Source organism: Rhyacophila brunnea, unplaced genomic scaffold (assembly GCF_057557595.1).
Source record: "Rhyacophila brunnea isolate RB1 unplaced genomic scaffold, BYU_Rbru_1.0 scaffold_7, whole genome shotgun sequence".
Lineage (NCBI taxonomy): Eukaryota > Metazoa > Arthropoda > Insecta > Trichoptera > Rhyacophilidae > Rhyacophila > Rhyacophila brunnea.
In genome coordinates this window covers 39364034-39391737 of record NW_028233339.1, presented here as the reverse complement: position 1 = coordinate 39391737, position 27704 = coordinate 39364034, and the positions used below count along the sequence as shown (strand labels likewise).

At 33.7% G+C, this 27704-nt stretch overlaps 1 protein-coding gene across 1 annotated transcript; it reads right to left on the bottom strand.

Moving 5' to 3' along the window:
• Window positions 1-116: 116 nt before the first annotated feature.
• On the bottom strand, window positions 117-27704 carry LOC147064838 (uncharacterized). The gene is made up of 5 exons (XM_085957719.1): window positions 27638-27704; window positions 22402-22656; window positions 16740-16925; window positions 14704-14952; window positions 117-193 (listed from the first exon to the last, which is right to left on the bottom strand). Exons 1-5 carry the CDS (start codon window positions 27702-27704, stop codon window positions 117-119), a joined length of 834 nt encoding a protein of 277 aa, XP_085813845.1.

The window sequence follows — 27704 nt, the reverse complement described above, 5'->3', positions numbered from 1 at the left end:
GACAGTAAATCAATTACCTACACAATACTCTATGAATTTTAAACAATATGGTTAGTGTCACTTGCACCCAGGAAGGATTACTAGTTGCTGCTAAAATTACATAGGTCGTCAGTGAATCATTTTGCTAGGATCAGCAATCTCTGGTAAAGTGAATACATGTAACCGGGTTCAGTATTCGTGTAGTCTTTAGGCTCTACGCGTACATTAGAAATCATAATATAGCTACACATGAATGTAGTTGTGGGAACATAAAAAATCGTCTGAAATAATATATTTAAGTTCCATGCATGTTCACTTGAAATAAACAATTACTTATCAAATACCCTTTCTTCCTCTAAATTCTATCCTCTCTGCACACTCTACACATCTTAAAGGTGTTTGATTTTTTAATATTATTCTCTGATATACCTATGTCGTTTGACTCTTCATGTTAATATTCAATACCTTACGTTATTTTAGTTGATTCCTGCAACCACTGCCATGCCCTATTTCTCTACTCTCGGATTGTCGGAGCGAATCTTAGAAGTACAAGAGCCATACGATGAAATACAGATTGACTATCAAGCCATTAAAAAAGAATTGGGGATAAATGAAACCAATACTAATATAGTCAGATGCACTGCTAAACGACAGCATATACAATCTAACGTCACCGATCTCGAAATACTGATACCTGTTATAAAGTTGAAGAAAGAATCGTTTTATAACGAAAATTTTGTGTGCAGTTTATGTTTTGATTATTTTGCATCGTTATCTTTATTGACGCTTCACAAATCGTTTCATAAAAACATAACAGCGGAAAAGACGGTTAATTACTCAAGCAATACATCTGATTTCAAGAATCTAAACAAAAAGGAAAAAAATTCTGGTAAAAAAACATTTAAATGCAGCTACTTCAGCATTCAATCTGCATCTTTGAATCTACACAAAATAAATCATTCTGGTGAAAAGCCATTAAAATGTGATCAATGTAATTACTCCTCCATAACACCCGATAAGATGAAATATCACAAAATGACTCATTCTGATGAAAAACCATTTAAATGTGATCAATGTAATTACTCTTGTATCCGATCTCGTACTATGAAAATACACAAAATGACTCATTCTGGTGAAAAGCCATTTAAATGTGACCAATGTAATTACTCGTCGATTACATCTGGTACGATGAAATTCCACAAAATGAGTCATTCTGGTGAAAAGCCATTTAAATGTGACCAATGTAATTACTCTTCGAAAACATCTTCTGATCTGAAAAAACACAAAATGACTCATTCTGGTGAACAGACATATAAATGTGACCAATGCAAGTACTCTAGTAAAACATCTGCTAAGATGAATAATCACAAAATGACTCATACTGGTGAAAAGCCATTTAAATGTGATCAATGTCATTACGCTTGTATCCGATCTCGTACTATGAGAATACACAAAATGACTCATTCTGGTGAAAAGCCATTTAAATGTGACCAATGCAATTACTCGTCTATTGCATCTGATACGATGAAGTTGCACAAAATGACTCATTCTGGTGAAAAGCCATTTAAATGTGATCAATGTCATTACTCTTGTATCCGATCTCGTACTATGAAAATACACAAAATGACTCATTCTGGTGAAAAGCCATTTAAATGTGACCAATGTAATTACTCCTCTATAACATCTAGTGATCTGAAAAAACACAAAATGACTCATTCTGGTGAAGAGCCTTATAAATGTGATCAATGCAATTATTCTAGTAAAACATCTGCTAAGATGAAAAATCACAAAATGACTCATTCTGGTGAAAAGCCATTTAAATGTGACCAATGTAATTACTCTAGTATTACATCTGATCGGATGAAATTACACAAAATGACTCATTCTGGTGAAAAGCCATTTAATTGTGACCAGTGTAATTACTCATGTATCCAATCTCGTTATATGAAAATACATAAAATGACTCATTCTGGTGAAAAGCCATTTAAATGTGTTCAATGTCACTACTCAGCTAAAACATGTGGTGAAATGAAATTACACAAAATGACTCATTCTGGTGAAAAGCCATTTAAATGTGACCAATGTGATTACTCTTGTATACAATCCGGTACGATGAAATTACACAAAAAGACTCATTCTGGTGAAAAGTAATTGAAATATAAGCAATGTGATTACTAGTGTATACAATCTAATCACCTGAAAAGACACAAAGCGTCGCATTCTGATGAGAAACTATTTAAATGAAAGAGAGAAATTTAATTTCTCCTGTAGAACACCTGATTTGATAAAAAAAAATCTAGTGTAAAGCCATTTATTTGTAATCATTGTGATTACTTGTGTACACAATCTGGCTACATGAAAGTGCGTACATACATTAACTCATTCTGGTGGAAAACCTTTCAAATATTTCAAACTCTCCTGTATAACATAGATTCGATGAAAAGCGACGAAATGAATCTTTTTGGTGAAAAGCCACATAAATGTGAATAGTGTGACTATTCGTCTAAACAATCTGGTGCTTTGAAATTATACAAAATGACTCATTCCGGTGAAAGGCCATTTAAATGTGACCAATGTGACTACCCATCTGATCGATCTAATAGTATGAAAATACACAAAATGACACATTCTGGAGAAACGCCATTTAAATGTGACCAATGTGGTTACTCGTGTATAAAATCTGGTAACATGAAAGTACACAAATTAAATCACTCTAGTGCAGTCATTTAAATGTGTACAATGTAATTACTTATATTTAACATCTGCTTAGATGAATTCAAACAGAGTGACTCATTCTGTTAAAAATTCATGTAAATGTGGCATTGTGATTACTCATGTATTAAATCCGATACGATGAAAATACACAAAATGTCATGCCAGTGAAAACCCATTTAAATGTGTTCAATGTGATTACTTGTGTATAACATCTTGTAACATGAAAGTACACAAATTAACTCATTCTGATTAAAAGCCTTTTAAATGTGACCAATGTAATTTCTCCTGTATCATATCTGATTTGGTGAAAAATCACAAAATGACTCATTCTGGTAAAAAGTCATTTAAACGTGTACAGTGTGATTACTAATCTTTTACATCTGGTAAGATAAAATTCGTACCGCAGTCCAAGCCGAAGCCGACGTTCAATACTTTAATTATACCAGCATTAATTGGCGTTAATTCAATTAATGACCATAAACTGTTAACCCGTTGCACCCCGGAACAGTTTTACAATAATAAACTGAATATGTACTACTTTTTAAGATATTTACATGCAATAAATGTACAAACATGTACTATATTATTATGTTAAAAATAAAAATCTGTAATATTATATTTGTTTACTTTTTTAAATTCAATCTTTTGCACTCTACGTATTAAATTTAGAATTTTTATTTTCAAATATTAAACCATTCCACTCCAGGGCAGCGCCGGGTGATACTGCTGGTTTATAATTATAGTTATATATTTTAATTATATAGAGACAGTTTGAACAATCGTTTTTACATATAAATATATAATATTATGTATGTGTATAGGTGTTTCTATATAAAAAAGACTGTTACAAAAATCATTATTTTTAAAAAAGCTACAACATACGGCCGTAGCCATAAATTAACAAACGATAAATGAAGTAGGGAGTAAGATCATGGTAACGCGCGTGTTTGAACATGTACCGTTTAAAAAAAATCGGTTAGATACATGTTCAAACACGCGCGTTCACATGATCTTACTCCCTACTTCATTTATCGTTTGTATGTATTTACAGCCGTATGTTGTAGCTTAGCCACTGGGAAATGCCAATAGAAATGGCGTATTTAAAAAAAATACTACCTTGTTCCTGGGTCAATAATTATTATAAAGCAAACATTATTCGTAGGATGTTTATCACATTTGAATGGTCAAAGACATAGCTTATAGTCAGTATCTTTAAAAGTTCTTTAAATGTGTAAATCTTGCCCATTTTTTGAATAAGAAAATGCCTAATTCTTGTCAAATTTGGGATTACAGATATTATCAATATATTTTTTTAATGTAAATATTTCACTACAATAATATCGACATAAATTTTACTAATAGTTATATAAATGCTTTTAAAAATTAATAAATATAAAAAATCTTAACACCACTTCACATGGACGTACTGAAATATGACTATATTCTAAAACTTAGAGCGAGAGGTTTAAAAGAATACTATTTTATGCAATAAAAATACTTTATGCAGTCATCAAATGTTTAAAATAAATATAAAAGATAATAAGGCTTCAAAATTATATAAATAGATTATCTACAACGATTAAGGAATGTCTAGGGTTATACTCTGAAAATACCATAAAAGCTCCATTTTGACCTACGTGGCACACGTGGGCCGTTAACAAGCTTTTAGCAAGCGTTAACAAGCTTTAACGTTTAAGCGTATACAAAATATGCATGCAACAACAATAGATGCGTCTCGCTGATACTTCAAAAATGAGGTTGGCGCGATAATCATCTTTTTTGTTTGTAAATAGTAATAAAATTTTTATTGTCGCGGTTGTTTGATTAACTTACTATTGCTAGCAGTGTTTTTTATTTTATGTACAATGAAGTGACAGACTGTTTGTAATCAGAAATTGAGGTTAATTGAAAATATTATACCATCAATTATTTAATTAGTCAATTCCCAATCGGTATGCTATTAGCGACTGGGAAAACTGCCACCAGATATTATTGAGTCAGTATATTAAACGGTAAATGGTCAACGGCTGGTTGGCCCCAAGTGGACACATAAATTCATAGCAAAAGTTGGGAAATTCCAAACTGCCAGCAAGTCCCATCTGCTGGCCTACCCGCGGCGACCTCCGGGCAATGCAGCGTAAGCTGTAGCTAAGGGAAGGAAATCCCCGACAGAAAAACCCAGTCGAGTCGACCCTCAGGGCCCTTGTGGCTCAGGCCTCGGGAGCGCTGGGCTAATCACCTTGCCTCCTTAAACGAAACAGATTAACTCAACACCTTCACAGCAGCCTCGGACGACAACCGGCTCTGTAAAACGACGACCTTGCATGAAAATGGACAATGAAACAGGTAGAGTAATCCTCTCTAACAACTCGAGTATGCGCATTGGGACATATAATGTTCGCACCCCAGTGGCGTCCCTAGATAAAATGCCGCCTCTTGGCAGCGTCAAAATGTCGCCTCATTTTTTATACATTATTTTTATCATCCTTTTATGAGTCCAATATTTAAGAAATGTGTTGTATGGAGACATTACTAACAAAATACCAGACCATTCGCAAATCTGCACGTGTCGTTTCTGGTCACCAAGGACGTCGAAGGGCAACGGAAGTAAACTAGATATCGCGAACCGGACAAAAACCAGTGAGCTGATTTTTTTAGAATTTGTTTAATTTCACTATTAAGCACTTGTAGTTCTCTGCAACGGAGAAAGTGTGATGACAAAATAGTTATAGCTTTTATTCACAGGTGCCACTGTTAAATTATAATATTAATAAATATGAAATGTGATCGATTAGAAAAATAATACGCACCTACATTAAAGGATTTCCATCGTACATCTAAATTTTAAGTGACGGAATTTGGTAAAAAATAAAAATAAAACTTTTAAGATAATAATTTGCAATTAAATAAATCGCAAAATGTCTTAAATATTTATGTAAGTAACTGATTAACAACGTCAAAGATGAGACGACACTTTTCTATCTATCATTTACATTAAATATGTAGTCGAAGCATTTAATTGTTACCAATCAAAACCTACTAAAAACATTCTGGCATCGTCATCATGTACGATCAGGGAACTCAGAAATAATGGGAACTGAAATACCTAACGGGTAATGAGAAACAAGTGACCGATCTTGAGTAAGGAAGAATACTGGATAAATTTTAACACGTGTCAAGAATACGTCAAACGTTGAATATTGACAACTGCTCTCGGTTTATGCATTGACGCTCATTTAATATTGGGGTATTACACACACTATTGAACGTCTACAATGCATGGTTTATTTTCGTAGGACACTCACACATTCAAAATCCTGCAAAAGTAAGCAAAATTTACTGTACTGGTATATAGCCTATCGGAATTCTATTTATTATAATTATGTTATGTGTGTGCGATCTACTCCGCTCGTGTATAAGTTAAATATTTGTAAATTACCCAACACTGTCACGTATTCTCCTGTTATGAAGTAGTCGTGATAACCAAGCCAGATGGTGTCGTTTTTTGAATAGTTCACAATATTTTCAGGTGTATTGATAAAACTCAGCAAGTACTTCTTTTCTGCGGCATCGTCGATGATTGCTAAATATCCACCTTCAGATTCGCATATTGTACGCGCCAATGACCAAATTTTAGGATTCAAGTGAAGTTTATAGATACTCCTGAAATTCAGTTTTCTGAAAAAATCTGAGGAAAAAATAGAAGAAAACCATTACACAAAATATTTTTTAATTGGTTCTACAATCCAATGCCGATCTAGACGCCGTCTCACAAGAAGGTTTCTTAACAGATTTTTTTTACCGAGAAACTGATTTAAGCCAATTGCTTAACCTGAACCTGTTAGATCCATTTTTTTGATCGAAACATACATTAAACAAACATGAGAATTTCTCAAACCGGGGAAACGATATGTTAATAATAATATTAAGTATAAACCAGGGCTCGAAATGGACCGGATCGCACCGGAGCGCCGTTTCTGTTCGTGAAATCGGTAAAATTATCGGTCGGTCTCGTGGAATAAATAATTTGACCGTCTGAGCTGGATAGGCCATATAATAGAAAATCTAACACACTTATTTTTATGAAAAAAAACACATAAACTTTGATAACTTTACTATGTAAAAATCTTCAGAAAACTATCGAGCGCTCCGGTTCATAAATTTTACCATTTCGAGCGCTGGTATAAACCGATATTATGTTATTGCTTGGCCATCGCAGGAAAATAATATATACGTATTGATAATCAGGCAATATTACACAGTGAATAATTATGACATAGTAAATGATTGAACAAACAAATTTAGTGCTTTACAAAACAAAACATATTATGATAAATGTGCCGAATAACATTAAATTTAAATTTTCTCCAACACTTTGCCGAACCGGTAATTTATACGAATTAAGAAAGGTAGCATTAGTTATTCGATGATAAAACATTTATTTCTATATTATTACACTGCGCTTGATAAACTTAGGTAGTCAAGAATAACAATTGTATTATTACTGTGGATAAACTAAATTTTGCTATTCTCAATGATTTAAAATTACACGTTAAAAAATAATTTGATTTTATAATTATTTTTTTTAGATGTACCTACAAATTTCTGCTTTAATAGTATGCTAGTTGACGTACTTTCTATTTGGCTTGAACGATTTGAGATTCGTCCTAATGGTTTCGGTCAATTCTTAATTCTTTGTAGAGCTGTTTTCGTACAAATAACATAATATAGCCAAACAGAACATCTCCAAACCGTAGAGCTAATCAATTTACACTCTACAGTAGCTGTTTATTATCGTAGCTTTTTGAAATTTCAAATTTCAATGTTTTACAGTACTAATTTTACAAAATAATCATATTTTTCTGAATATGTAGGCATTGTGTAAATGTAATTAGGTACCCACCTAAATATGTTCTCTCATAGCTAAATTTGTATTATAAATACATTTTTATAAGTAGATATATTTATAAAAAAATGTAAGTTGAAAAATTGTGATAATTAATTTGAAAAAAAATATAAAATAGAAAAATGTAATATTTTTACTGTTCTGGGAAGATCCGCAATTAGCATATCCCCAATCATGTGGTTGTCCGGTTATCCACGTATATTTATTTGATTGTATGAAAGGACATGCTGAAAATAAAGATTTCTGTTAATGTGTACATATTTCAATTATAATTTTAATAATAGCATGGATCTAATGGGTTAATGTAAGGCCCCCAGGCTATGATATTTGGCGCCCCCCTATCTATCGCTAAGGGTAAAGGCAGTGTGATGCGCTGCAGTAGCGTTTTCCAAATGGTGTACGCGTTAAAAGTGTATTTTTTATCGATTTTTTGTATTTTTAATATGTACATCCATTTGAATTATGGAATTGTAGGGTGTCGGCACACAGTTAAAAATTGCATCGTACAACCAAAAATATTTAATTATTAATATCTCTGAAGTAAAATAGCGAATAGAGCAAATTTGTGATCTACGTTTATCTCAATTATCTGGTCGACTCGTCACGCCGGGCCTTTCCTGAGCCTGGGCCTCCAGGCTAGAGCCCTGTCACCCCCCACTACGATGTACCTTTAATTTAAGAGATTCTTGTCATTCAGGTTTCAAAATTTTAATTGTAGGCCACAATTAATTTACATTAAAAAAAAAATATGGAGAACAAGAACCATAGTATTTTATTGTAATATTATAATACTAGATGATCACTTAAGTATATAATATCATCAGGAATGTATCGGAGTAGCAAACCTAGATAAACACTGCAGTACTTATAATGTTCTCATTACTACTGTAACACAGTGACTACTACTGAAACACTGTGACAGGGTAATAATAGTAATACAGGTAATAAATGAACGGTAAAATAATGGTACTATCGTAGTAAACTATTTTTTTAAATGCGAAATTCACTTCTCGCTGTTATCTCTAAATGTTTTGAGTTTGATGTCTTACCACTGCGTTCAGCAGATTCTGGCAACAAGTCTTTCTGGCATATGAATTGTGTTGGTGAACTGCATCTGAGGTCATTTAATTTCCCGGATGGTAAATGCACCGATCCACACTCTCATGCCCATAGTTCGGTTCACCATCAGCAAATTCATGAAATACTTGTTGGAGTGGATGTCCTAAAACAATAACGGTGTTTTTTTAAAACATCTATAAATATTTATTTGAAAATATCAATTCTGGGAGTCAGAAGCAGCCGGCTGTAAATCCACTTTTTTCGAAAATGATGTTTTTGTGCCAATTTTTAAATGAGAGATCTACGAGAAGCAGATTGCAACAAGTCCAAAAAATGTTGTACTTTTAAAGTTAAATCATAAATCTGTGCAGTGAGTCCTCTACCCTGTAGAAGCAGAATGCAGCAGAGTGACTTATCGCATTCTTCTAAATTGTGACAATCATATCTACTACAATATACATATGTTGGACTTACTTCATTGTGCAATAGAAAGTTTTTCATTTGGCTGGCAACATTTTCAGTAGCAAAGTGAAGTAAGTCCACTTCTTATTTCGCATTTAATGCTATTTTATATTAAAAGATACACTAATTTTGATATGTAACATTTAAAAAAAATAAGAAAATTAGGATTTTTATACTGAGATAAAAAAAACCATCATTGTCTGTCTCATTTGTAATATTTTACCATTCAAAGCAGTTTTAAATTTTAAAACTGCTCCCCTGAAAAATTTCACTTTTGTGACTTACCGCCTTCTGCTTCTCAGCCCAGAATTAACGATGAAAATAAATCAATTATTTATTTGTATAAACATGCATAGGTACTTTTAATACTTACCAGTAATCACTCAAATCAAAACAAATTCATACGGTACAAAGTAATGTATTGTTATAAAATAGGTACCTGCCGTTACACAAGAATGCAATAGTATAATCAAATAATATGTAGGTTTTCGTAAACATGATAATAAAATAAATATCATAAGTCAAACCAAAATATTTAATTAAAAAATTCCAATATTTTAACTTTGAATCACTAACAATATTAGCGACAATGCCTTATTTTTAATTAAATTCTTGTCGTATTACTTTGTAGCCTCGTTTTCTATAAGTATGTATAACATTATAACTAGCTTATACATTTTGAGCCGACACATTTCCCTTCCGGTACTACAGTTGCCTGAGTAGAATTTATCGGTCATACTAATTAACTATACGTATTCACAATACCATGATGCCCTACTGATATTATACTTTATTGTGAGGGGAAGAGGAGGTTGATGGATGTGGTAGGTAGATGGACTTCAATGAATCGAAGGTGGATGCATGTTTGAGTAATTACCAATTTATTCCCTTCAACAATATTTGATACAAATTATTACAGACAGTATATTTGTGTCGCTAGATTTCAAAATCAGGCAAGTCCATAATAGATGAATAGGAGAAAAAGAGCTTTTTGTTTTCTCAAATACACAGTCACAAGGGTGAAATTTTATATTATTTCGAGTATAGAATATTTAAAATTAATAAATTCCCCATTTTGATAATGCAGAAATGTTAGAAAGCAGTAGTTCTTCAGCAATTCACAAAAAGTCAAAAATACCTAAATGTGAACGTGGCTGATTTTGAAATGTAGCGACACATTTATGATTGAATATTAATTTGACAATTTAAATTACGATGGTGTGTTTCTGAGAAAAGTTTACTGATTCGACGATCAGAGATTTTATATTAATTTCAAACAAAGGAAATCCACGACAGCTTGGGAGCTATGACCTGAGGCTACATGTCACTGTTTACTGCATGACCTGCTCTGAGTTCACGCAAATGTGATCCCTCAGAATTTCCTGATTGCCTTATACAATAATATAAAATAATTAATCACGGCATTCCTAAATACAAAGTTGCTGAGCGAGTATTACAAATAACTAAATTATCAAGAAAGCATTGTGTTATTATGATGACGGGCACATACTGGGGCGGGTTAACTGACCTCTGGTACGTGCTGTCAACCAGATTATATGAATGATGTAACAAGCCTTTCTTATCAACTAATTTACAAAGTAGCATACGTTATTCGGTACTTCATGGTACACCCACAACTTTATAGATAGGACCAAAAATTTCGTGTATCTGTGGTCCTCTATTAACAGCGAGGGTAGCCTATTAATCGATATTAAAATAAGTATTGTTCTAGGCAGCAAAAATGTCGCTTCGGTTTAATGAATGTACTACTTTCCAAATAATTGAACCGATATTATTTGAAATGTATCTTATACACAACACTAATAATACTAAGTGTCGTGTATTGTTCGAAAATCTGGTGTACAGCAAAAATCGTGGAAAGGGTATTGGGCTCATGTGAGCGGAGCGTACTGCGTGATATCTTCGGGCCCATCAACGACACACGGTTGGTGTGGAGACAAAGATAGAAATGCGAGTTGTACGCTTTGTAGGGGGGCCGCACATCGAACAATCCACCAAATTTGGTCTCCTTAGATAACTGGGCTATATACAAGTCGTGAAGGGTGAAGGTAGACTGTTAAAATCCGCCATAAATAGTGCACACTAAACTTTGTCAGTCAAACGGATTTATTTTCATTTAGTATTTGTTATTTTTTAAAATTCAATTAAACCCTGTCTAATCCAAACCATACTAGATAATAGTAAAAAAATATACATTTATCTATAAAATATCTAAAATTATGCTATTAAACCAGGGGTTCACAAAGTGTGTCCCAATTATGTCCCACGTGACGTTTTGACGTGTCCCGCGAGATTTATGTTAAATCTGTATTATTTTTTATTCTTCATATCGAATATTAAAAATTATATTTGAAGTTAAATATCCTCTTTTTTGGACATATTGTCAGGCGCGGACCGGACAACCTGGAGAGACTGGTAGTTTTGGGTAGCCTCCAGGGAAGGCGAAGCAGAGGAAAAGCGTCTGCGCGATGCAGTGACCAAGTGAAAGAGCTGACTGGGGGCACCATCTATTCTGCCCTGAGAGAAGCGGAAGATCGAGAAGGATGGAAAGTCTTGGTCGCTCAAAGGATGGCGAAATTTAAATGTGGTCACGATCCTCAGCCATGAGCGCACAACCAAGAAGAGAAAGATCCTCCGGCAAGAAGGAATGGTCAGATACTTTGATATTTTTGAGTATGCGGGTGTGTTAGTCTGACGAAGATAAAAGTTATTGAATAAACTGGAACAAACAATATTCATTGTACCTACTTATTATTCATCGTGAAGCTCTCGCTGCTCGTGGATTGCGTATGGATAATTTGGTTGGAATGGTTTTGCGTATTCACACTACAAAATTTTGAGCTTAGATTGCAGGATTTAGTTTCAAACAAACAATTGCATCATTAGTCATTGTGAAAAAAATATTTTGTAGTATAATAATAAGAGCAATAACAATGTATATTTAGTTGAAAAATATACTCTCTTCCTTTTAAGTTTACACAATGGAATATTTTTTTAATTTTTTGCCTTTTTTATATTTACAAAAGATAGTGCGACCCGCCAAATATTTTTGATTTCAAAATTGTCCCTTTGACCAAAAATTTGTTAACCCCTGCATTAAACCATACAGAATTTTAGATATTTTAGTGATTAATTTAACGAAAACAATTAAGTATGACTGAAAAAGTGTGTATTATTTTTATTGGAATCGTCATAGGATAATTACCTAAACTATTATGGTTTGGTTAGACAGGGTTTTTCTTAATTTTTTACTAGCACCATCTACAAATTTTATTCTTAGTTCATTGAAAACAAATAAGTATGACGGACAAAGTTTAGTGTACGCTATTTATGTCGAATCTTAGCGGCTTCCTCCACCCCTCGCCACTGCTATGTACACAGGATGGATAAGTCGCGAATAAGCTGATATTCGGGAAGCCGAGAAATAAACGAAGACCTAATTAGCCTAACACAGATGGAGGCCCGGGATAATATCGAGTTTCATTTAAAGGTGTTGGTGTTGGGTGTTCTAAGCTGGAAGGAAGCGATTTTGAATAGACCTAAATGAAGGCAGATTCTGGAGGAGACCGAGACCCACAAAGGGTTGTAGCGCCAGACAGAAGAATGAATATAATCAAAAACCATTCGATCATGTAAGATGGAGCCACGTGTTCTCTAAGTGGAAAATATGTCAAATGTACTTCCGATAATGGAAATTCGAGCGTACCTTGCTTATGTAACTAATAATCTATTTTACAATAATATGTTTTCCTGTTTTTAAATTAGGGAGAAAATCCGCCAGGAGAGTATTTTACCTTTTTAATTATTGAACATAATAATATACCAAGAGTCAATGCTTAAAGCATTTGAAAATAATTGGCACAGTGAAATAAATAATTTTAGATTCACAGACGACACCACATCGATCATAACTGATGAAAGAAAAGTCATTACTGCTTTGGATATAGGGAGAGATACTAAGATGTGGAATCCTTATTAACCCACTGCTTACGGGCCCTTTTAATTAATTTTGTAATTAGCGTGTTAATTTTCATTTGAAAAGTAATAGCAAAACAATTTTGTGCGGCCCGTAAGCATTGGGTTAATCGGCATAAGATCAAGGCAATTATTTTTTCGAGACTTCCCTTCAATATTCTTTCAAACGCAGAATCAGTGGACAACTTTCCATACATAAATGTAAAGCATAAAGAAGAAGGCGTACATAGATTGGCTAAAATATTATCAGATATCTTAACACTATATAATATTTTGGGGTCTTGGACGATTCGGCGCTGGAACAACTGGGCGCTACGCAATCGAATGACATTCGAAAATAAATAGACATTCATGAATTATAGGTACTTTCAATATATATATATATTATGTAATACTTATATATTATTATTATTTAATATTTTGTGATAATTGGTATATGTTTAAGTTCCAACGAGAAGAGATTTCGATCAGGTCGAGGTCAGGCATAATAATTCTCAACCCGCAATAAAATAAACATATTAAGGGAAAAATAAATTACAACTGCTAAGTAGTATATGGAAATTTATTTTCCTCGTCTACTTTCTCTATCAAATCATAACGAACGTTAATTTATTTCATTAATGAATGAAATAATATTTGATAGTGCGGCGCCCAGTTGTCCCAGTGCCAATATTTTGTCCTGAGTATTCGTGCTTAGAGCAACCGTATTGCCGTTGAAGTAGCTATATGCAGCTTCGAGAAGAGATATTAATTCTGTGAAGGATTCCTGGGTGTGCGGTGGGGTGGTATGACTTTAGAAGTAATGAGGAGATAAGATAGTGAACCAAGCAGCCCCTCGTCACTATGAGAGTGAAGAGACGACGTTGGGTCTGACTCGGCCATGTGTTTTGAATGCCAAATGAGGACTTTAACCTGTTCTTCAAACCAACCGGATTTCGGAGTCCTGAAAGGCTGCCAAATACTATATAATAATATAGTGTACACGGTAGAGCTACAGGATGCTTGTATAACTTGGAATGAAACAAGAAGACGACAGGGGTGGTGTCCATATGCTTCATCTAAGGGGCGGACATGGCCGAAGAAAATGATGATAAATATTATGTAAAATTCGTTATAATTAATGATTGCAATACCGGTTTTTTCGGTATTAAGAGAGCTGAAATAAGATAACGGACTGGCATGTATTCTTACAATATGTGTGCGGACTTCTGTGAACTTTCAGTATTTAATACAATAGCGAATTTAAAGTTCATAAAAATAATCATTAAGTTATTAGAACGTGTTTCTTGGATAAACGATATTGATGATTTTAATTCTATTTCGATTGAAGATAAAGACACAGAGGAAGAAATCACGTTATCTACGGACCCTGCTATTTCTTTTTGTGATTTTATAGAGCTATGGTTACATTATTTCAATTGTATTTTAGCGAATGCCTCTATTCATGTCAATATTTAATAATAAATACTAAGTTACCGTTATAGATATTATCGTTCTGTATTGCAATCCCTCGTTGTATGTTTGTTATTTTAATAACTTCCGTCATGTAAATGTAAAAATAAACTACAGTAAAAATGATTATTTACCTTTTGCTGTCACAAACTCATACTCTCTAAAGATATCGTGAAATCCTAATAGTACATAATCAGGTTCCTGAGTTTTAGTACATGCGTAATGTTTTCTTATAGTCTTAATTATCGTATCCATTTCTTTCGCATTCGTAGGCATGGCAAGTCTTGCTTTATCAATCTTACACATTTTCAGTGCTTCAGCCCACTTCTTTTCATAGCCGTAATATTTATATGAAGTTTGCCCACTTTCATCCACTTCATAGTCTGGAAAAAATATTCAAGTAAATTGACAATGTAAAAACAAATTATATAATACCTTGTTAAAAACAAACATACATTTTATGATAATGTGCTTTATTAGACTTTTTATACCATTAATATTTACTTAAAATGACATAAGATATTATTTAAAAAAATATTGTTGGAAAAAATATAATCAACATACTAGATGGGCACTTCCCCGAGCCCCCGAGCCAAATTTAGCCGGCTCGCACATCACAACTCGCCTCGTGTGCCTAACCGCCATAAATCAAAGCTTCCGAGAACGGGCAGGCGGTGTTCCTTGATAAAACCTCGCACACCTGCCTAGCGATATCGACATTCGCCGCATCGGAGAGTCTCTCGTCTGCCATTTTTATTGTGTTGATTGTATGAACAAACGTCAAAGGCGGTGACCAGCGATGAGCGAGCAATGACAGTGTAGACAGAGATAGAGACAGAAATGGCCGATGGCCGCGGGCTGTGCGCTTGCGCGGAGTCGACTTTTTTTAGATACAACATGCAGGCTATAGCAGAATGCGACATGTTGCATGCAGGATCGTCGCAGCGTCGAGTTGCATCGGCCAATCTGCGAAGCTCCATTTGATAACGTTTGTTTCTTGGTTTACGATGACGTCACATCGACGAATTCGTCGTAAGACGCATGCGGCGAGTTCTGATGTGCCCACTTACAGTTTCCGAAATTGGTCAAGTACCTCCCATCTGCCCTTGACATCTTACTTCACCAAGTACGAGTGTTGAAAAATGGGTAAGTAGTTGTCTCTATGTCAGATGTCACAATGCCTTGGACAATGGCTCTTAAAAATGTTAACTTCCCGCGCTAATTTCGCCGCATGGTGGAAATAAAACCTCCTAGTTAATAAATGACATATGTACTTTGTTGTGCCACCCCTCCCACGAGAGATTGAAATAAATACCGAGTGAACTGTGCGATCCCACAGTTCGTTGCGTGTTAAATCAGTATTCGTTTTATTTTTAATCTTTCAGTTTAATACTCGTATCTAATTATAATTGAATAATATTTTAACTAATATTTGAAATTACTTAATTCTTACCCGGTAGTGCTGATAAATTAAACATGAAGCTGCTTATTAAAAGAATCACTAGTTTTAATGCCATATCATTGCTGACATAGAAGCGTTCTTCTTCAGATACTGAATGAGACTAACACAATCAGTTGGGTCCTGTTGGGAATGCAGAGTCCATATTCGATATGCTGGCGTTCTTTCGTTCGTTCGTTCTTTTATGAACTAAGGAACTAAATTCCTAAATTCCCCCCGCTTCAGCATTTTAACACTGCTTAACAATGCTATCCGTCCGCTCCCCGCCAACTCCATCATACCGCAAACGAATAAAGCGGCGCGAGAAGTCGTGTACACCAGCGTAAAGAATACGGACTCTAGACTCTACATAATATTACATTGCCATCGATCTTAAAGATAACCATATTATGGGCCTTCATAGAGTGGAGGTCGTATTTACATACACAAAGCTGCGTTGTTTATTTATGCCTCATACAAAGAGAAAATGTTTGGTTAATGTTTCAATAGCTTACAAAAATAGGTACTTAACATAAAATATTACAATGAATAGCATATCTCAGTGCCTTTTAGTGGCAACTTTTGAGGGTGTGAGCGTCTCATTTTCGGAACGATTCGTTTACTTATTCTATAAAGGATACCTACATGAAAATTAAAATTAATTATAATGTTAATGTGTTCAATAATATTGTTTAATATATTTTTTTAAATTCGGTTCGGATTGTTTCTTACCTGTGTCCTCGCAGACAGTATTTCTTAAAATATTTGACGGATCTTTTGCGCAAATATATTTCAGCTTCAAGGAACAATCGATATCATTGTACGTCCCGTTGTCCATTAAAACTACACAGTCTTCGTTGTTATTAATATTATTAGGTTCTCCTTGATTCCAGGTTGTATATACCTCCGATAAATTGCCTGAAAAAATAAATAAGAAAATTTAACAATCTATCTAGATTCTGGGAGATTTAATCACTTAAAATTTTCGAAATCTGCAGTAATATCAGTTATTAATATTTTCTATAAATATTATAAATTAGTAGCAATGAGCATCTGGCAAATGACTGAGTACCTTAAAGCAGTGATAAAATAGCTGCAAAAAATCGTTCACGTCAAGGCCTGAACAAAAACTAACCACAAGTGCGAGTGAGAAAGCATTCGGCCAACGTATTATCTCAACAATATGCATTAGAGGAAGATACAAGACATTAATAATCGACTCAGTGAAGCTAGAAGTGAAACCGGTAAATATTGGTTTGACTTATATGCTTAGGAAAAAAGCAGGTCGTCCCCACGTGTTGCTGTAATTGTAATATATTTTTTTTTATATGAAGTTACTTGTCAATATTTTTAGTTAATTTAGTAGATCATATGGTTAAGGGGGGACATGCTCAGCGTAGGTCAAAATGGAGCTTTTATTGCATTTTTAAAGAATGGTCCTGGACATTCCTTAAATGTTGTAGATAATCTAATTGTATAATTTTGAAGCCTTATTATCCTTTATATTTATTTTAAACATTTGATGACTGCATAAAGTATTTTTATTACATAAAATAGTATTCTTTTAAACCTCTCGCTCTAATGTTTTAGAATATAGTCATATTTCAGTACATGCATGTGCAGTGGTGCACCTCGAAATATCTGTGTGGAGCAGCAGGTATGGGAAGAGGTTCAGAGCTTCACGTACCTGGGTTCTAACTTAAACACACTCAATAAAACAACAGAAGAGGTGAACATACGACTCATAGCTGCTAATAAGTGCTTCTACGCCTGTAAGGGTCTACTGAGTTCAAAAATTCTAAGCAAGAATAGCAAACTGCTTATCTACAAAACAGTTATTCGACCAGTAGCTACCCATGGCTGTGAGACATGGTGCCTCATTCAAAGGGAAGAACATAAACTAGCCATATTCGAAAAAAAGATCTTCAGGAGAATTTTCGGGCCCACATTGGAAAATGGAAGTTACAGGATAAAAATGAACCACGAGTTAGAAGAGTTAATAAAACATGAAACGGTGGCGAAATTCTGTCGATCCTAAAGACTAAGGTGGGCTGGACACGTTGAGAGAATGCCTGAGCACAGGACGCCAAAAATCATGACCAAGTGGATCCCACAGTGGAAACGGTCTAGGGGCAGACCAAAGAAGAGGTGGGCTGACTGTATTGAAGAGGACTGGAGAAAGATGGGGAGGGCTGGAGGCTGGAGAGGAGCAGCCAGGGAAAAGAGCGTGTGGAGGACAATTGTAGAGGAGGCCAAATCCCGCCCCGGGATGTAGTGCCGAGAAAGAGAGAGCATGTGCAGTGGTGTTAAGATTTTGTATATTTATTAATTTTTAAACGCATTTATAAAACCATTAGTATAATTTATGTCGACATTATTATAGTGAAATATTTACGATAAAAAATTATATTGATAATCTCTGTGATCCCAAATATGACAAGAATTAGGCATTTTATTATAAAAAAATGGTCAAGATTAACACATTTGAAAATAATTCTAAAGATACTCATTATAATAAGCTATGTCTTTGACCATTTAAGTGTGATAAACATCCTATGAATAGTGATTGCTTTATAATAATTATTGACCTAAGAATAAGGCTTTGACTGTCTATCCGCACGGGAGGTTATTGAAGGACGAGTAAATAATAATATATAGTTGCATACCTATATAGCTTTTATATATTTAAAAATAGTAGTATTTACTACCTAAACTTCGGATATTTGGATGCACAAATATTTTAATACGTTTCACTGTTATGCTGATTGTGACATTTTTTGACTATAAATTAGGTACCAAAATAGTTTATTTTTTTTCGCAAATAAGCTCAATACGGGAAAGTATATCATGTTCTGCAAAACCTTCAAATGCTTGATTGGAAAAGCTCTGTAGTTAAAATAATAAAAGCACCTGCCCACTGGTCCAAAAAATGGGTATTTTTCTATGTAGAGATTCCATACACTTTTTTGTGAATATCTCAAAACACAACACCATGGACAAGGTGGATTTTGGAAATAGGTGAGTCATATAATTGTTGCAATCTAAAGATAATATCATTTTTGTTATAATGTTATGACAATAATAGTACCAATAATAAAATACTACGGTTGGAATCTTTGAAAATACCTACTCTAGTTTTTAGGGCTCCCATGTATATTGTAATAGAAGAGCAGTTGCTGAATATTTAATTTTAATAAGAAAATAGCCACCAAACTATCCAAATCTATTATTGTGATCTTGTGTCAGTGCATCAAATTCATAATTTTGTAAACAGCTTTCAGCGCCCCTGGGTACTAAGGGGTCCCTGTCGTATCATGGAGTACAGTTTGAATATTGCTGAGTGGCGGATTATCATATTATATTTTTACCAAAATACCAGATCGGTGGTATTTGGATTGTCATCGTATTTTATCTTCTCCTTTGTTTCTTGGCGTTTCGAAATTTTCTCTTTATAACACATGGTGGAAATTGGTTCTGCAATTATGATTAAGAATAAAAAAAAACTTTGATGAAGAAAAAATAAAAATTAGGTTAACTGGAAATTTTCATTCCAAATAACACCAAGAAAAGGAATCTCCGCGAAAGTTTCTAGCAGTGTTCAATTTACCACTTTCCTACATAACAATATGACGATAATGTAATGTAATATAAAAAGGTTATCAAACTACTTATAGTACAGTAGACATAGCGTTATTATATCAAAGTCAGTATATAAAAATATATACTTAGGTCATTATACGACCTTTAAGAATAGAATATTATAAAACGTTGTATATGTATTGTAATGTATATTATTTATTATAATATTATTATAATTATCGAGACGTATGAGGGATATCTTTATTTGATGGTTCGGTCAAGTGAATGTCGCTACAGGTCATTCATCCATTCAAACTTGTGTGTGCACTGCGATGCAAAATTCGCTGGACGAGCTGGATTCAAATTCGCATTTTGAACGGATTTATAGTCATCAGCAATAAGGAATATATTTTATTTTATGGATATTTTCAAATACAATGATAACATATTACAATAGAATTATTGACTACGTAAAGAATTCTAATTTAGTGAAGGCTTGTAATATTAAATATTGATGGTTTGTAGCGATCCGGGGAAAGGCTTACGACATTTTCAGACGCTATACTCATTCATATATGGTTAATATACAACTGATATACATTGCCTATACATTGTTATTCTTTGCTTATATAGGTACGAGATTAAGCACCATAAAATATCGTGAAAAAATGTTATTCGTAATAAAATAATTGCTCAGGTATTGGAAAAAACACTAGCAACCTGGGCTTTGGCTTACAAAATCTTCAAACACTGTGCTTATTCAACTGACGTAAATTAATTATACATAGTTAATCACTGCTTATACACTAGATTAAACACATAAAATATCGCAAAAAGACGTTATTGGTAAGAAAATAATTGCCCAGGAAGCGGAGAAAATATTTAGTATACCCTCGAAATCGAAAAGTTTACGAACCGGAGCGCTCGACATTTTTCTGAAGATATTAATATAGTTATTAAATTTTATATGTATTTTATAAAAATAAGTGTATTAGATTTTTGTTACATGGCATATCAAGCTCAGACGGTCAAATTATTTTTTCCACGAGACGGAGCGATAACTTTACCGATTTCACGAACCGGAATGGCACTCTGGTGCGCTCCGGTTCATTTCGAGCCCTGATAGGAACGTTATTGTAATTAATAATATAAAGTGAGTTACTAAATTACGCTTGGTGGTTGGTGAAAAAGGGATATAATATTCCTTATTTTAATCTGTATGTTAAATATAGAACGGATTATATCTCGCATGCAACTTTGTCGACACCAGTATGTTATATTACGAGAGTATGAAAGTTTATCTCGTTTTTGTGATGAGTTGCCATGGCTCATCTTCTTGACAACAAAATATAAAAGGAGTAAGTTCTTTTCTTCTATTAAAGCCACTTTAGATATTAGAATCAGAGAGCAACGTCAGGTAATGTAAAGATGGAAGGTATATTAATTATTACCTGCTATCGGGTCATTATTTACTGATACAGTTTTATTATATTTATTAACTGATATACATGTAGAGCAACGGACAACAAAACCCAATACTTGTTTGGCTAGGAGATGAAATAAAGAACAGGCAGGGTAGGTTGGTTTGACTCCCAAATGAATAACTCAGAATTTGGTGCGTGAATGAAATGAACCCTGGTTTTATTATCTCCTTCCAAATAAATATTAACTTAATTTTTACAGATATGTCTACAGATTATAATTTAGCGGAGTGAAATCACGACTATGCGTTCTGATGAATTGCGAGATCCGATCGGGCGAAACGAACGATAACCTTACGGGTCAACCTTTGATGACTGAAAGACGATGTTGCTTTCTTCTACTGAGTGTTTTATAGTGATTCGATACAATAGAAAAATGCTCCTATCACTACTTGAATATATTGATAATCATGCTTTATTGTGTAATGCATGATTCGTTTCGTAAAGTATAAACAATTGATTTCAATTTGAACAATTATGCACTTTTTAATAATTGGGCAAGATTGATTTTCATATAAACAACTTTTGTGCATATCATGATAAACTAACGTAGCATTATTTATTAGTTTGCGATATTATTGCTTAATACTTTGGACGCGGAAGACGCACACGGCGCGTAATGACCAGGCGGCCGATCGATGTAATTAACGTGCATTTTAAAGGGGGAAATTAAAATCTCATTATGTACTCAGCAGCGAATGCGTTAAGTGAATTATTAAATTATTTTGCTACATTAGCTTTCTGTTAAAATTTGATTGATTCACATAAATCGCTTGTTTTGCAATTTTAACAATATTATGTTGCAAGATTCATTGTAATTATAAATTAATGGTTTCCTGCCAAGTCATGCGGATGGTAGGTTATTAACCCTACACTTGAATAGAGAGTAAAGGATAATTTTTTCTGACATAATCGCGAAATGCTAGGGCATCCACGATACCTAACGGAGAACATACTCTAGTTACAAGCATACGTAAATGAAGCCAGTGAGGGTGAACCGTTGAATTACATCTGATATAATACAGATTACATGATTGGTTACACGTGTTTATTTTTGTTGCAATATGTAGGTATTAAGATAATATTGTACAGAAAATATTAACTAATATAACAGTTAAAGGTTATTGAATTTGGTAATAAATTCTAGGTCCCGAATTTAGAAATATTATTATAGACAAAGAAGTTTAACATAATAAAATTGTGATGTCTATTTAGAGATTTTAATAATATAATTAATGTATCTAATGAATTAAAATTCACGTTTTTAACAACTGTATCAGCTAGATTGATAATATATAAACATCCATTATTATATAAAGGAAATTAATATTTACCGTCCAGTGTGACAAATTGCCCTTCCAAAAACATATCATGGATTCCCACCCATCGTTCGCTGGTGGAATTATCCTTGAACGATAAGGCTGCCCGAACTTCATCTGCTGATTTTGGAACCAGCAAAATAGCTCCTTCCGCTGAACACATCATTACAGCATTCGCCCATGTCTGTGGAAGTTTGTGCTCTTTGAAGAATAGCCTTACACTAGCTATATATGTGTAGTCATTGCGGAATGATGGTCGATCCTCGGTAGCTGGATTTTTTTAAAAATATAAAATTAATTTTCTATACTTACATAGTGTTGTGACAAAATGAGATGTGTTTCATGCACCTACACTATACATAATAAATGAAATTAAAACCAACACATTTTTGCGTTTGAGTTTAAATTTAAATCTTTGTCCGTAAATATACGATCGTAACTAGAAATTGTGATCGACGATTCTCTGGAAATTATGAATTTAATGTTTTTGCGAATAGGTACCCTTACACTCGATTCTCGAGAATATTTTATTACACTATTTTCAGATTCTTGATTATCGAGAAATCGTTCTTGAGATTTTTGAAAATTTAAGAATTCCAATATATTAATTTATATAATGGAGTCCACATTATTAATAATTGTAGTCGATACCTGTTTAAATCTTTGTTCACACATTCAGAACTGCGACGAATAATGACGAATTAATGTATAAATAATATTTTTTTTAAAACATGACCAAGAAACTCACATATTCAGCAAATTAAAAAAAATGTTTGTTTAATTAAAAAAATGTATTTTTTTATATGTATGACAAAAATTGATTCAATCTAAAGTTAAATTATCTTCAACATCTATTTGTCGTCTAAAATGGAAAAAAAACAAATATTTGGGTAACCTCACTAGTTTACATACTACGCGTACTTCATTGATAACATTCATGCCATAAAGTTCTAAAATAATTTTGGGATAAGAGCATTTTTGATCAAATCAGAAACAGCTGTTGAACATCAATAGAAAGAAAGACATAAAAAATTACATGATTTATCAAGTTTAAATCGTTAAAACAAACGTTAAATCATACTTTTATATTATACAAGACATTAAATGAATATAGCAGCTTTATTCATGCATGGAAAATATATGATTTTGCAAAGACACAAACGATGACAATCTCCCTAATGACAATAACTGTTTACACTCATAAGTGCTGACTGTCTCGACGATCTCATTTTTGAAGCGTAAGTGAACGTGTTTGTTGTCAATTGGGTTAGCATTTACTTGGTAGAATTCCATTTTACAAGAAATGAAAATATAAATAATATTAAATTATACAGGTTTTTTTAAAAAAGGCTTCGTCGATAGCTATTTCGGTTGTAACACCATTCTCAAGACTAACAGATAGTCTTGATAATGGTGTTACAACCGAAATAGCTATCGACAAAACCTTTTTTAAAAAGCCTGTAGAATTTAATATTATTTATATTTTAATCTTTTGCGTTTGTTGTCGTTGTGTGGTACAATTTGACAGGTTCGGACAGATTACGAAAATTGTTAAACTTCAAAATGCTCTGCGCGGTGTAGTTGCTTTTTTCGAGAAAGATTCGCCACTGTTATTTTACGGTTAAGTTGCAACTATCGTGTTCAGAAAATTCAGAAGTCGCTAAACTTTTTTGATACACGCATGCTGTCTTGCAACGTGCATCTTGCATTCATACGTGTTAACATTTGCATTGTATTATTATGTTACGACAATAATACATTACGTAGATACTGCCTGCGGTGATCTAATAAATGTCTTAATTTTAATAGATTTCTAAAAATATAATGCTAGACACAATATAATGATATTTATAGCCCGTTTACACGTGCATTGATTTACTGGCGTATTTTATGTATTATTTAAACTGTAAATATACTGATGTATTTTATGTATTATTTCCGGCAGGTTAATCACTAACGTTCTATTGCGCGTGTGCATCCCCATGCAAGTTCCAACTATTGCGTAAAATTTCAGAACTTGCTGAACTTTTTTGATCCATGCATGCAATCTTGGAACTTGCACGAAAGGACGTGTTTACAGGTGCATTTTATTGTTATGAAGGAATTAAAGATAGTGACAAATGTTGCAAACCTAATTATTTCGCCTAATTATGTTTTATTTTTAATGTTTCAGCGCAATATCTAATTATACCTAATTAAATAATAATTTAACTAATATTTAAAACTGCTTCTTACCCGGTATTGCTGATAAATTAAACAAAAAGCTTATTAAAAGAATCACTAGTTTTAATGACATATTTTTGATTACATAGAAGCGCTCTTCTTTAGATACTGAATGAGACTAACAAAATCAGTTGCGTTCTACTGTTTATAAATTTTGTAGAAGACGTTATGCAGTGGTAGTGGATTATTCCAATAGCTTTGCGATATCGCATAAGTCATAAGTCACGAGATATTTCTTCGGATGATCCACGTAGACATCGCAAATTAAAACTTTAATGAATAATTATAAAAGACCACAATGTCTGCTTAGTTAGCATACCACAATTCTAATTAATAAGACACCTCCAACTTAGCGTTGAGAAATCTTAGGGTAAAAAATAATATAATATATTATATTTATCACTACAGTATGCCTCTTTATATTATTAATAATTACAATAACGTTCCTATACTAAGTGTTTTCTCCGATTCCTGGGCAATTATTTTCTTACCAATAACGTCTTTTTGCGATATTTTTATGTGTTTAATCTAGTATATAAGCAGCGATTAACGATCTATGATTAAAGTCAGTTGAATGAACACAGTGTTTGAATGTTTTGTAAGCCAAAGCCCAGGTTGCAAGGTTTTTTCCAATACCTGAGCAAATATTTTATTACGAATAACGTCTTTTCACGATATTTTATCATGCTTAATCTAGTATATAAGGAAAGAGTAACAATGTATAATGTATGTCAGTTGTATATTAACCATATATAAATGAGCATAGCGTCTGAAGATATCGGAAGCCGATTCCGTAAAAAACGATATACATTTTTTTAGCACTACAGCATGCCATGAGACTTAGCGATGGTGCCCACAGAACGCGTCGGGCGCCGCACTCGCGCAAAATTTCTACAAGTGGCGCATAAATCATTGAAAATACAACGTAATCAAATACGCCAGCGCCCACTGGATATGGCGACGCATTATACGCGCGCGCCGCATGAATCATCGTTTTTTCGCGAATCACCGCTTCTCGGCGATACGAATGAAAGAAAATACAATGGAGTCCATTCATTGAACACAGCGAGCAAAAACACGCTGCGCGAGGCATCGTCGATCGACGGGCGGAAAGCAATTATTTAATTACAGAGAAGTCATTGTTTTATTTTATTGCGTGTTCAGTTTATCGCTGGTTAAATAATGTCGTCGTAAATTTTAATTACAAGCCCCGAAATAATATAATATTTTTATTGCTTTGTTATGAGAGGCGCTGTAATAATATTTATTTTGTGCTGCTTGGGCCGCTTACTACATAGGTGAAGGGTAATGCGCGGCGAGAGACGTGTGATTATGGTTATGAATAAACACTGCATACGCGGACTTCGCGCGCCCGACGCGTTCTGTGGGCACCATCGCTTAATGACAGTAGTTTAGTGCAGTGCTCCGCAACCGGCGTGCCGCGAGACGATACCAGATGTGCCGCGGTGCATTGCTTCAAAAAAATAAATATTTTTTTTTGTATACTTACTATACAAAATTTACTTAATAATAGCCAAATTTGCGTACATGGCTGGTAATAATATATTTGAGCACCTGCATGAACTTAATAAAACAATACAAGGTCAGAATGAAGTTATATTGATGTGCTCTGATAAATAATTATTAGAAGGAGTTAAGACAAGGATGTCCAGAAATGTACCAAAGGGACCTACCAGACCACCATTGAAAACAAGCAATTCATTTTGGATCCGTCTCTTCTTAACTTTGCTGCAAAAAAAAATTCATCATTACTTTCATACCATCAATGCGACTGGATTCGAAACACTTTTGCAAAGAATGACGAAAATTCTATAGAAGCGCTCCCCTATAAATTCGAGAGGCATATTTTGTTGAATTATGAAACGACGGGACGCAAAAACTGAACTTCGCCGATGTTTGATTGGCTATTTTCTGGATTTCGGTTAATAAAGAATTTGAATCAAATTTTTATCAATCAGATATTTGTTAAAACGGTAATTGACACGATTTTCTAAAATATAATTCATACGACGGTCATTGAAAAATAATAACATAAGTACATAATTTTGAAAAACACTTTTTCTGAGAGAATATATTATTATCAATAGAAAAAATCTTTTTTGAAAAAAGTAAGCCACCCCGGCCGAGAATCGAACCCTGCATCTCCCGGGTTCACGCCCCGTCCGTCGCATTTACCAATATGCTACGCAGTGACATACTAATTGCGACAAATTTTAACTATTAGCCTTTTAAATACCTACTCATTAGCGTTCTTCGAAATCAAGCTACTTTGGCAATCGGTTTTTGTTTTTATTTATCAAAGTATATACCTATTACTTCAATTACTAACCGACGTCGTAGATTTCTCCAATATTTTTTATGATGTAACTTACTTGAACTTGCTAATAATTTATAATTTAACATTCTCTTGTGAATCTTGTAAATTATTCGTTGAATAAAAGAAATAGTTAATGAAAAATAATAATATTTTCACAGTTAAATAATTAAATTGCAGAATTGGGCATTAATTGAAAACAGTAATTACCTATTACGTATTTTTTTAACGCTTTAGGTAAGTACTTATAGTTTACTTCTATTTACTTAAGATTTTTTTTAAATAATCCTGCATTCTTTAAACCGTACTAATTACCGCGAAATTTGATTGATGAAATTTTCATCGGCTGAAATGTTTTTCTGACTTTTGTGAATATGCTTGCTGGTTTCGGCCAATTCTCAATCGTATGAGTGTTTTTGTACAAATTACTGGGCAGGCATAACCGCTTACACTGAATTATTCTGTAATCTTTTCATCTTTATTATTCCTCTTCATCCTGGAGAGATATTATTTAATGACTTCTTACATGTTATTAAGCTTTTCCCTATCTTTTTAACTGCAATATATTTATAATTCCCTACGCCGCTGTTGTATCCCCGAATCTTGAATGGGTTTGTATGGCCGCAGGATCTGCGAGGGTCTTCTCGCAGACGAATATGGCTTTGTTTGCGCAGTTCAGGTCGTTCAATTTACCATCGCGGAACATGGCGCCACACCGCTCCTTATTTTCATGGTTGTCGGGTTGTCCATTAGCCCACAT